Source organism: Cyprinus carpio, chromosome B12 (genome assembly GCF_018340385.1).
Source record: "Cyprinus carpio isolate SPL01 chromosome B12, ASM1834038v1, whole genome shotgun sequence".
Lineage (NCBI taxonomy): Eukaryota > Metazoa > Chordata > Actinopteri > Cypriniformes > Cyprinidae > Cyprinus > Cyprinus carpio.
This window is the reverse complement of record NC_056608.1, coordinates 20,207,639-20,220,266: the sequence shown is the minus strand read 5'-3', so window position 1 is coordinate 20,220,266 and position 12,628 is coordinate 20,207,639. Positions and strand designations below refer to the sequence as shown.

At 37.4% G+C, this 12,628-nt stretch overlaps 1 protein-coding gene across 6 annotated transcripts in view; it reads left to right on the top strand.

Moving 5' to 3' along the window:
• LOC109075077 (protein sidekick-2-like) overlaps positions 1-12,628 on the top strand; it is a 276,827-nt gene that overhangs the window by 247,598 nt on the left and 16,601 nt on the right. For 4 of the 6 annotated variants that reach the window (XM_042735929.1, XM_042735926.1, XM_042735928.1 and 1 more), the window contains exons 26-40: positions 555-670; positions 897-1,086; positions 1,185-1,283; positions 2,219-2,413; positions 3,432-3,633; positions 3,838-3,941; positions 5,413-5,483; positions 6,056-6,191; positions 6,620-6,676; positions 7,152-7,253; positions 7,336-7,451; positions 7,865-8,051; positions 9,497-9,634; positions 11,073-11,282; positions 11,361-11,486. In XM_042735929.1, coding sequence (XP_042591863.1) covers positions 555-670; positions 897-1,086; positions 1,185-1,283; positions 2,219-2,413; positions 3,432-3,633; positions 3,838-3,941; positions 5,413-5,483; positions 6,056-6,191; positions 6,620-6,676; positions 7,152-7,253; positions 7,336-7,451; positions 7,865-8,051; positions 9,497-9,634; positions 11,073-11,282; positions 11,361-11,486 — 2,049 coding nt within the window. The remainder of the gene's footprint in view (positions 1-554; positions 671-896; positions 1,087-1,184; positions 1,284-2,218; positions 2,414-3,431; positions 3,634-3,837; positions 3,942-5,412; positions 5,484-6,055; positions 6,192-6,619; positions 6,677-7,151; positions 7,254-7,335; positions 7,452-7,864; positions 8,052-9,496; positions 9,635-11,072; positions 11,283-11,360; positions 11,487-12,628) is intronic. The other 2 variants (XM_042735927.1, XM_042735932.1) reach the window with 1 other exon arrangement.

Sequence of the window (12,628 nt, the reverse complement as noted above, 5' to 3'; positions counted from 1 at the left end):
AGGCTATAATGGGCTCAGATCTGCACACACATGCAAGCCTTTTCATTCCTCCTGTGCCATGAAACAGAAGCAAACACACGTCCTCTGGATCACCTTTTTTTCTCTTTCTGCTCAGCTTGTTCTCCATGGTTACCAGAATTCAGTGAAATGGGTTTGGGATTAATAAGTGGGTGTTGAGGAAATTGGTAACGCATGGGGCTGTACACATGACTCCCCTGTTTTTCTTTAGCCAATCAGATTCCTGCAATGCACTCTGTGTCCAGGGATTTGTGCCGGAGAGTGATTCTCTCTGTTACTCCCCCAATAATGGTCAAACTCTGGTGTCTTTCAGGCTTCACTGCCTTTGTGTTACTGTATGTGTCCGGCAAACAGAACACTCTTAATCCTCCCCCAGCACACACACACACACACATATAGATATAAGGCACATATTTCAACCCCATTAAGAACTTGGAATGCATATACGTATACAGAAAGACAAATTTAGCCATATATGCCTTTAGCTAACACATTCATCTGTATAAACCCATCTGTCTGCCTTTGTTTTAATGCAGTTCCCTCTTGTGGCCCCACGAATGTTTCTGCATTTGCCACTACCTCCAGCAGCATTCTAGTCCGCTGGTTTGAAGTTCCCGAACCCGACCGGAATGGACTCATCTTGGGCTATAAGGTCTGTAAGCACTTTTACGTGAAAAAAATAAATAAATAAAAAATCATTAAAACTAAGCTGCAAAAATGACTAATGAAATTAATACTTAATTGCAAAAAAACATGAGCAAAGCTTTTTTTTTTTTTTGTGCAACTGAAAGGTCTCTAGGTTACGTATAAAAAAACACCACCAACAGCTTATTTCCGTTACGCGAAATCATTTTGATACGTCTCTTTTTTATTTTCAGGTGGTGTATAAGGAGAAGGATTCAGACTCTCCTCTTAAGTTCTGGACGGTGGAAGGAAACGCCACCCACAGTGTTCAGCTGACCGGACTGGGAAAGTATGTTTTGTACGAAATCCAGGTGCTCGCCTTCACCCGCATTGGAGATGGCCGACCCAGCACTCCTTCAATCCTGGAGCGAACCCTTGATGATGGTGGGCATTACAATACACAGACACACACACAAAAAAAAAACAGTTGCCTTATTAAATAATCAGATGTCTTTACAAGTTTATGATGTTCTTATTTTCAGTGCCCGGGCCGCCGGTCGTCATTCTTTTTCCTGAAGTCCGGACCACCTCGGTCAGACTCATCTGGCAGCCACCTTCCCAGCCCAACGGCATCATACTGGGTTTGTTTGCTTATTTGTGCATTTGAGTGTGCATGCATTTCTTTCTTCTGGTGTTTATACTTACATGCTTGTCGTCTTTTTACCATCAAGAGATGAAACATCCCTGAACACCTTCAACAGTGACTGTTAACGGCTCATACACATGCAAATATACATAAACATGTATAACAAACACAAAGTATCACATTAAAATTATTTATCCTATTTTTCAACCATATTTACACTACCTTTCAAATTTTGGGGTCGGTATGATTTTTTATTTTCTGTGACTGTATATTTACCAATGCTGCATTTATTTGAAAAAAGTACACTAAAAACAGAATATGGTGAAATATTATTACAAATTAAAATAGCTGTCTTCTATTTTAATACATTTTAAAATTTCGTTTTTTGCTGTGATGACAAAGCTAAGTTTTCGGCGTCATCACTCCAGTCTTTACTGTCCCATCCGTGATCCTTCTGAAATCAATGCTGATCAATATGCTGATGTGACATTCAACAAACATTTCTCATTATTAGCAGTTTTGAAAACTGATGTGCTGCTTAATATTTTTGTGAAAACTGTAATATGTTTTTTTCATGATCATTTGATCAACTAAAATTTCAAAGAACAGCATTTATTTGAAATATATTTTGTAACATTATAAATGTTATTACTGTCACTTTTGATCAATTTAATGCATCATTGCTGAAAAGAAGTATTAATTTCCATAAAAAAATCGTACTGACTCCCAAGCACAAAAAAAGTGTAATTGCTTCCACTCTTAAGCAGGCCTATTGTAAACGAAATCACATTCGTTTTGCTTTTGCTCATTAGCTTGCGTCTCCTCTCATCAAGAAACAAGCCAAATGTGTTACAGTTCCTTAATTGCATGCAAGGAAAAGCACACTTTGTCCTGTCCTGATCTCTGTGATGTCATCGGTTTCCTCTCCAGCCTATCAGATCACATACCGCCTGAACTCCACCAATAGCAACACAGCCACGTTTGACGTCTTGAACTCCAGCGCACGGCAGTATACCGTCACCGGACTGAGGCCGGAATCCGTGTACGTGTTTCGTATCAGAGCGCAGACACGCAAGGGTTGGGGAGAGGCAGCGGAGGCTTTGGTGGTCACCACCGAGAAGAGAGGTAATGCATAGTCCTGTCACACGTCAGCAAGACGAGCTCAAACTGAGCAGTGTGTCTGATATTAAGCAATAAATAAATTATTAATGGTTCAAATTAAACAGAAAATGTCCCTATCCATATCATCTTATTGTCACAGGTTCACATAATCAGATCTAAAGTGCATGTTTGTGTGTTCATGTCTCTGAACGGAGACGTCTACGGTCTGCTGAGGTCAAATCCAAAACAAATCAATCCGTTTTAGCCAGACCTGCTTTGGTGTGGTTTGAGACGCCTGGCAAAAGTTTTGCTGCACTGACTTCCACTCAAGCAAAGGCACATTCTTCTTACAAAGCATTATAATCAGACTTCGGATTATTTATGCAGTTCACTGATCCAATGTAGAGATCAGAGATTTTGACTTGTAAAGTGTTCTTATATAATGTAATATTAGAGTCATAAATTCTCTGTAATCTAATGTATTTTTTTTTAAATGTTAACCGTGTTCTGCAGGATTATAAGTGTGCAGTGAAGCAGTGATAATATTTTATGACTGTACACATAAAACCAGGGTTGGGATGATAATTTAAAGCTAGCTTTCCAGGCTACAAAATAAAGTTGTTAAACAATTAAGTTACTATTTGAAAAACTAGTTTGCTACATTAAAATTGGTAAACAAAAGAAGCTCAACTTAATTAGCTTCAATATATTAAACTAAATTGAAGCTATTTAAATTGCCATTTGCTATTACTAGTATCAGGGTAAGGGGACAAACACAAACATTTGAATATAGCTTTGAGATGATACATTTTCATGTATCAGATTCAATGCAGTTTATAAAACAAGATAAGTCATAATAGATAGTATAGAGTTAAAAATGTTTAAGTATTGTGCCTTCTGTGAAGGGACTAGTGAATCGTTTATATGAACTGTTCAAATAAATGATTGACGTTGCACAAATGGGTTCACAAAAATGATAGGAATGTGTTTGATTATTGGCTTTAAGTTTTTAAGTGTTCTTATGCTTGACCTTTGACCCCAGCTCGGCCACAACCCACCAGCCGTCCCACAGTCCCACAGGAAAACGTACTGGCTCGCAGTGTGCTGTTGTCATGGGAACCCGGCAGTGACGGTTTATCTCCGGTCCGGTATTACACGGTTCAGGTCAGAGAGCTGCCTGAGAAGAACTGGACCGTTCATTCTGCGTCTGTTAGCCACGAGTCCAGCTCCTACATTGTTGACAGGTACAAAAGACATCTGCTGGGAAGTTTTGTGTGATTTAATTCAAAAGTCCTTCATGCATAAAGCCACAGTTCTTCACAGCACAGATTTTCCATTAACAAGTTACGTTACTTTGTTAGTCATTGTAACTTTATACTGGCTTTACGGAAAGCATATTCTGAGTAGTGGCCTATGTTTTGACTTGTGTGTGTTATTTTTTATTTCAGACTGAAGCCTTTCACCTCCTATCAGTTCAGAGTGAAGGCCACTAATGATATTGGAGACAGTGACTACAGTGAAGAGAGTGAAGCCATTACAACACTACAGGATGGTTAGAACATTTAACCCTTCCCTCTTCTTTCCACTTCTCTTGTACTCTTTGTCAGTGTCTTATTCAGCCGATATCAATTCCCCATTCCCACAAATTTGCACACTCTGTTTCAAAACAGAGCTGCTTGTCTAGACATTGCATTGTAAGCATTTCAAATGTTCTAGATCAAGACCAACAAACCCAGAACCTAGTCTTTAATTCAGCTGGTCAGCAGCAGCTGGTCAGCAGGCAGTGCCCCAAATCCCTCTAAAATCTGCAAACCAGACCATCCTGTGCAGGTTGGGAGAACCAGCTTACAGTAGGCCGCTTTATTCTGCATTTTTTAGCAGGGTTGTTATGGACAACATTGAAGTCAGCATCTTATATGTTCTGTAAAACATTGTAACAAAAAAAAATAAACAGTTTTAGGAGACGCTTAATCAAATTATTTTGAAACTGAACAGATGAATTACTGTTTACAAATACTTAGCAGTGTCATTTGGTTCCTCTGGCACGCTGTATTTAATTACTGTTTTATTCAATTTGAGGATAAAAAGTCTTGTTTGTGGGCTTAAAACACCCCTATCTTTCCAAAAAATAGATATAAATAGTTTTACTTTCAGTGGATTATTTCACCTAATATTTGCGTGATATGTATCAGTAAGGTTGATGTTTGTTCTTGTTTTTTTTTTTGTTTTTTTTTTGAGAGAGAGAGAGAGAGAGAGATTAATACTTTTATTTGGCATGCATTAAACTGAAATTCTTTTTAGCACCAAATCAGCATGTTAGTATGATTTCTGAAGGTCATGATGCTGAAAATTCAGCTTTGCCATCACAGCAATAAAATAAATTTTAAAATAAATGAAAACAAATTTTGAATTGTAATAATATTTCACAATATTACTGTTTTTACTGCATTTGTTGATCAAATGAATGCAGCCTTGACGAGCATAAGAGACTTCTTTAAAAAATTCCTTTTTATACTTATAGACAGTGTTGCAGCTCACTGGTTTTTGGCACAGAGCCATTAAGCTTATATTCTTCTCTACATGGTCCCACCTTCTTCATGTCTCTGAATATATAGAGCCGAATCATTCTGTATGTGATGTGCATTTCATGAATTGACATTTATGCTGCACACAGATGCTCTTCTGTCTGTATTACGAGAACTTGGCTTTACACTCATTCAAGCAGCCAAGCATTTATTGTGAGTCCAGGTGATGCTATTGTGTGAGACAGTAGAATAAGTGAAGTAATACAGTATCTCTGGTTGCTGTGAAGCAACTTTAGTGAAGTGAGACGGGCCGTGCATAATGCCTGTTTAAAACCCAACACGACAAATCAGGCTGAAAGACAGGCTTGGCATGTTTAGCAATGCAGTGTTTATGTAGCGTAAGACATTGTAGCTGATGCAGCAAAACATTCACATGGATGCCAGGTACACAATTATCTTTCTGTCCCTCTGTATTTAAGTGTATCGCTCTCTCTCCAGCTCCTGACGAATCTCCCACAATCCTGACTGTCACGCCACACACCACGACCTCTGTGCTGATTTGCTGGCAGGTAAGTGGGCGGGACTTTTCACTTACAGCCGCACCAGCTGTGCTTTTCCATCAGCGGTTTGTAATAACAGAGCAGGAGGGCATAGTATGTATCTTAAACACATATTATCAAAGTCACCCCTAAATTACAGTTTCAAAGAGGGCTGGTTTTAAAAGCTGCATGTTTTTGGTTCACAAAAAGGTGAGTGGACTGGTTCCTCCCCCAGAACTAGTTCATGCATGCTTTATCGGGGGGATTTTTCTGATTTGCTTATTAAAATTGAGATTAGAATTAGCAAAAGTCTGGTTTATCCTTGCATTTATCCAGAGTAAAGATGTCTACCCTCTGGCGATTAGCAGCATACATGTTTACACAACCTCTAATTACAGTAGATGTACTCAACGTGACTCAACCCTAGACACAAATCAAATGGCAAATGCTTAAAGGGGGCGGGACTGTCTTTTTCCTAACCAATAGCAGAAGGAGCATTTCTGTTTGCTGTCACCAGTGGCACAGATATTCCACACTTCACATTTAATGACAATGTTGATTATGTGTGGTGACATACACTCAGCATTTCCTGTCGTCCTTAGCCCCCTCCTGAGGAGAAGATTAACGGGATTCTATTGGGCTTCCGAATCCGATATCGGGAGTTGCTTTATGATCGGCTCCGAAGTTTCAGCACTCATGCCATCAGCAGCCCTTCAACCAGCTGGGCAGAACTCACATGTAAGCAGAAGTATCATGAGCAGTGTGTCTCTCAATGTGTACCGTAATCGAGACATGACCCAAAAATAAAGTATATATCTCTCAAATTTCTTTATTTCTTTATTTTATTTTATTTTATTATTATTATTATTATTTTTTTTGCATCTAACATTTTTGTGATTATTTTAAGTTTAATATTCAAAATTATGTGTCTTTTATAATGACTAATGTTGTTATTCATTAAAATCACAAAAAAAAAAAATAAACTAAATAAATGCCATTTTAACAATATATATTCATACAAACATAAAATATCTTCATTAATGGCCTGTTAAGCATAATTTTATATTCAATATTAATTTAAATTAAATATTTAAACTAGTTTCTGACTCTTCTTATTTTTCTGATCATATCTTCTTTGCTAATGTTCTCCTCTTCCTCTTCTGCAGCTCCATACAGCATACGGAACCTCAGCGATCACTCCCTCACTCAGTATGAGCTGGACAGTAAGTTTCTTCTCGCAGTTTTTCCCTGTTTCTCTTGCCCAGTCCATAAAGCTGATGTATGATTGTGTCTGAACCAATACATGTCAAGTCTTACTTAAGGGTTGAGAATATGCAGTCTAGATGTTTAGGCTGGCTGCTGTCAGCGGTCCTTTTCTTACTTCACGTCTAGAGTGGTAATGAATTTAAGAGCTAGATCTGGTTTCTCTTTGCTGGAAGAGCAGTGTGTAAATTGAGTTCAGATAAGCAGACTGACTCATCTTTCGGGATGGGAGCTGACACAGTTTTCAGAGAAAGTCTGAGTCAAAGTTAATGAAACAAAGATGGTTGAGAAATCGGAACATTTGATATAAAGTGAATCACATTGTTTGTCTGTTTTAGTTTAGTTTCGTTTTTTTTTTTTTAAGTAGATAAAACTTATTGTAGAGTGCCAACCATGCATGAAAAACTGCCATTTGTGATTTTTGCTCTTCTGTAGATCTTACGAAACACAAGCGCTATGAAATCAGAATGAGTGTCTATAATGCTGTTGGTGAGGGACCAACTAGCTCACCACAGGAAGTCTTTGTTGGTGAAGCAGGTAAAAACCTTTATTATCTTTAATAAATAGCTTACAAACAAAAAGGAGCAAAACTTCACCTCACATTGGCATTCCCTCACAGTTCCCACTGCCCCGCCTCAAAATGTGGTCATCCAATCAGCTACTGCCACGCAATTTGATGTAACATGGGACCCGCCTCCACTGGAGACTCAGAATGGAGATATTCAGGGTTATAAGGTCAGACTTTGATGACTATGTGGAAAATGCTTTTAGTGTGACTCCCATGGATATTTTCTGCAAGATGGTTGTCTGTTGACCTTCTATGACTAATTTAGACAGTATACTATTTACAAGTGGAAAAATCGCTGTCAGTAATACATATGTGTATGTGTGTGTGTATAGAATGTACTAATTCATATTATTTTTATGATGGATATTCATAAGTTAAAAATGTCTGGGCTTGACACACGGCCAAAACACTAAAACCTATATGTAAAGGTCATTTTAAAAAGGTTGCAAAAATAAATGATTTAACACTTACAAAAAATACATTGCGATAATTAAGAAAGTGCTAGAAGCTATAAAAAAAATGCCTAAAACACACATGCAAAACAATAATATGAGTGTGACCTGTTGTTTTCTACTTGCAGATTTTCTTTTGGGAATATAAGCGAAAAAACGAGACTGAGAAACTGCGGACTCTCTTCCTGCCAGAGGGAGGGGTGAAGCTCAAAAATCTAACAGGCTACACCACCTACATGATCAGTGTTGCTGCTTTCAACGCAGCCGGCGATGGGCCACGCAGCCCACCAACCAGAGGAAGAACCCAGCAAGCTGGTGAGGCAACTTTAGACAGTTCTCTCCTTACCTGTCTTGTCCTGGACCTTCATGCAAAAGTTAACAAAAACACTCGTTCTGGGTCATTTGCTAAATATGTGGTGTAACAAGTACTGTAAGACTACTATCGTAACTTCACTAGATAGACTTTTTCAGATTTTAGAGTCATTTTACTTTTATTAACTGAATCTATTATATATGGTAAACACATGGGCAGTCAGTCAGAAGTTTGTAATGATGGAAACTATTTCAAATGATTTCATTATTTGTCCAAGACCTTCTGGAATGTGGACCACTGCTGAAAACTGGCCAAAAAATATCAAGAACTCAACACGTTATCCGTTGCTTCTAATCAGTAAATCTGCTATCTGCGTTTGTTTGTGTGTATAGAGTTCACTCTGATGAAGCGCAGTAATTTCTGCCTTATTCAGCCTTGTGGTTTTCATTCGGCATGCCTGTGAGTTGGCTCACGGCTCAGAGCGTCTGTGGGACACAGTCTCTAGATTGTTCTCTCGTTCTGGAGGAGATGTTTCCCTGGAGTCTGAGTGAAATATGCTTTTCATTGGATTGCTACAGAAGTGACTGTTTTTGTCATCTGATATTATAAAGTTGGCCATGTTGAGCTTCAGTGTCAAAATCAGTTGATGGATGAAATAGCTTTTCAGGCCGTTTTGTTATGTGTGGGCTTTTTGTTTTCACTCTCTTTGCTAATCAGATTCAAGAAGGGGAAAGACGAGGAACAAAGTAGAGTGTATTATAGGACAGAGGACATAAAAATGATATTCAGAAGCCTCAAAATCGAATGGTGGAAACATACACTAGGTTTATTCTTTTTTTTTCTTATGAAGAAAAGATGATGTGACAAATAAGACACAATTCACCGTTAGATTGATTCTCAAGTGAATGATTCTTATGACCTGTTTTCAAAGAATCAGTGAAAAAGTCATTGGTTTGAATTGTATTGTTTTGTTTAGTTTGCAGTTAAGACCACTTATTGTGTCTGGTTAAAGTACTGTTGACATACTAAAGAGTATTGTTTTTGCTTGTGGTTACAATTACATATAGCTCGACAGTTTTTGTTTATATCATAAATCGCTCTTCCAGAAAACACTTTGACTGGTGTTAAATGGTTTTGTCTCAAGCTGTGGAGCTGAAACACATAGCAAAGGCAGTACAATAAATCAGCAAGAGTCTGACAATCTTCTCACAAGCTGTGTCTGTCTTCCTCTCCTTCATCTAAAAAGATTTGCTCTATATTATGTCTGCTCTTTTTCTTTTCCCCCCAGAGATAGAAACAGGCACAGAATGACAGGTAATTTCGTTGTAGCTGTTTTTTGTTCCAAGAAGGGTTTAAAGTCTCAATTCCAGGAAAGTGAGACAGACAGACAGACACGTTTAAGCCATTGAGACTGTCTCTCCTGATAAGCAGATGGTTTCTCTTTCAGCTCCCAGCGCTCCCAGTTTCATTCATTTCAGCGAGCTCACCACCACCTCTGTCAACGTGTCGTGGGGCGAGCCTGTCTTCCCTAACGGCATCATTGAGGGTTACAGACTTATCTACGAGCCCTGCATGCCTGTTGATGGTCAGTGCCTTTCTTGTTTCAGATTTCAAAGTTACTTTTTCTAACACCTTACTAGCATTGCCAGATAATCATGAGTTTAACTGATATAGCCAGTTAGTAGTCACAAAATAGAGAGAGAGAGAGTGTGTGTGTGTCTGTATTTGTTTGTGTCTGTATTTGTTTGTGTGCAGGGTGCCAGGAAAACACTTTCCTTCCATAATTGTGCTTACATGAGATTGTGATTATTATAATCAGTCGGGGTCCACAATTAACACTTGCCAGTGGTGGGTTAATTGTAAAGTTACCATCTATAAATATTTTAACTGCCCATGAAATTTTGCATTATTTTAATTTTTTAAATATTTATATTAATTTAGCTGTCGTTTAAAATTATGTAGCTATTGTGTTTGCTTATTTATGACAAACAGCACAGGTAATTTTGCGCTATCACTTACAAACAATATTATTATAATACAGTATAATTTATGTACTATTATAATGTTTAATACTATTTTGAATTAGATTTTTATATTTCATTTTTTATCTTAATTTAGTTTGTTTTAGTAATTTAGTTATGTGCTTTTGTCATTTTTTTTCTTAGTGTTTGTTTAATATCTTTATTTAATATCTTTATTTAATTTAGTTTTTACATTGTTATTTTACATTTTAGTTTTAATTTTAGTTGATTATTTTATTTTTAAGTTAAATTTTTAAGTTAAATTTTTCATCTAATATTTATATTTTATATTAGCTTTAACAATTATTGAATTATTATCTTTTTATAAATTAATTAATATAAAATTAATAGTTTTAGTTAACATTAACAAACGTAAACTATTCTCTGTTGAAACAGCGCCTTGAACTCCTTTATTGTATTCTTTATATGTTACCCTGGACCACATAACCAGTCATAAGAGTCCTTTTTTTTTGTTTTGTTTTTTTTTTGTTTTTTTTAAATTGAGATTTATACATCATATTTGGCTGAGATACAGCTATTTGAAAATCTGGAATCTGAGGGTGCAAAAAAATCTAAATATTGAGAAAATCGCCTTTAAAGTTGTCCAAATGAAGTCCTTAGCTATGCATATTACTAACCAAAAATTAAGTTTTTATATATTTACGGTAGGAAATTTTCAAAATATCTTTATGGAACATGATACATGATAAAAATGTACAATGCACATCAAATTATCTCTATTTCAAGTCATATTAAACACTACAAAAATAATCAAATTACTTGAAGTATAAAATTATAAGAATAAAATTGCCTAATAAAATTATCAGCCAAATTCTTATTAACTGGCTAAAGCCATTTTGCTTTCATTTAGCACTTGATGAGTGTTAATTTTGGACCTTGCGATCATTATTCAGGGGCCAACAATATTGTTGAGATCTACGCCCACGTGCGGGTGTGTGTTGAGCTCCTGTTGCCTGAACTAAAAGTAGTGTGTCTGTCTAGAGTCCTCAGTGGCCTGTGTCGACTGTCTTCACTCCCCCTCCCCCCCAGGCGTCAGTAAGATCGTGACAGTGGACGTGAAGGGGAACGCCCCCTTGTGGCTGAAAATCAAAGACCTGGCGGATGGCGTCACGTACAACTTCCGCATTCGCGCCAAAACCTTCACCTACGGTCCGGAGGTGGAGGCCAACATCACCACAGGACCTGGAGAAGGTCTGTCTGCATGCTTTCTCCATGCCTCCTTACAGTTTCAGCCAAGTTCATAAAATCCCATTGCTTCTATGTGATCAGGAGCCCCGGGCCCTCCCGGTGAGCCCTACATCTCTCGATATGGCTCCGCCCTCACCATCCACTGGACCAATGGGGATCCCGGGCGAGCACCTATCACCCGTTATGTTATTGAGGCCAGGCCCTCAGGTGAGATTATTTGCACTTTGCAGACTGGAAATTAAGCATGGCCTAGTGGCAAACACACACTCTAAGCGTGATGAACCTCAGTGCTCATATGGAAGTTGCAGGTTCGTGTGTACCAATTACCTTCCTTTTGTCTTAATCTCATTTCTTTCCTGTGTGTTTATGAAAAGTGTCCAAATGCTAAAAATAGAATAGAAATTGTCACGTTCTGTGCACTTACAATTTTCCAGAGTGAAGTGCGGCTCTGTGTTCATTTACACGCGAGCAGTTCATGATCCAGTGTTTTCCGTGTTTCAGAGCAGCTCAGTTCACAGTGAATGCTGCTCCATCTGAATTTATCACTCCATCTACTTTTATAAGGTGCATTTGGAACACAATCTTCAGAGATTTGAAGAAATGAAGAAATTAGGAGCCTGGAATATTAGTATTGTAATTTTGCAGTTGATAGTATAATATTATTGTTATTATTTATTTCATAAGTACTCATTGTTATATTTTACACTGAAATAGTACATATTTTGTTTAATATTTCTATTTAGGAATTATCATTATTATTTATTATTTTATAGTCATATTTGTGTGCAATCACACATTTTTTTGCTAAATTGTGCAGTCCTACAAACAGGCCCAGCAAACAGAATTTTCTTAGGGTTTTTGTTTTATTTTGTAATCGCATTTTAAATTACAATTTTTATCAGAAAGATGGCAGTTATATTTTTTCCCTAAACTGTGCAGCCCCCCATAGAGTCTTGGAACTCTTTAATGAAACTCGGTTTGCAATGTGTCCAGTTCATCTATCCATAAAAAGTTACAAAAATAAAACTGAACAGAAATGGGCTAAACTGAAATCGTTATGGTTTTACAGTGAAAAATAGCATTGTCTTCTGATTTAAAAGAGCCAACTCAAGACTTGTATTCAAGTAAATGAGTAAACCAGTGTCTCTGACTTTAAGGCCCACGCTTAGCATGAGATCCGTTTGGCAGCATATTCATCAACTAAACTTCTAGATACAAATTCTCCCAAACAATGAAGAGTGATTCCATATGCGTCAGTCTGGATAAAAGATGCTGACGGCAGCTTGTGTCCGATGAAGGAGATATATTGATGTGAGACAAAGCAGATCAGATTTCCTCAGTGACTGAAG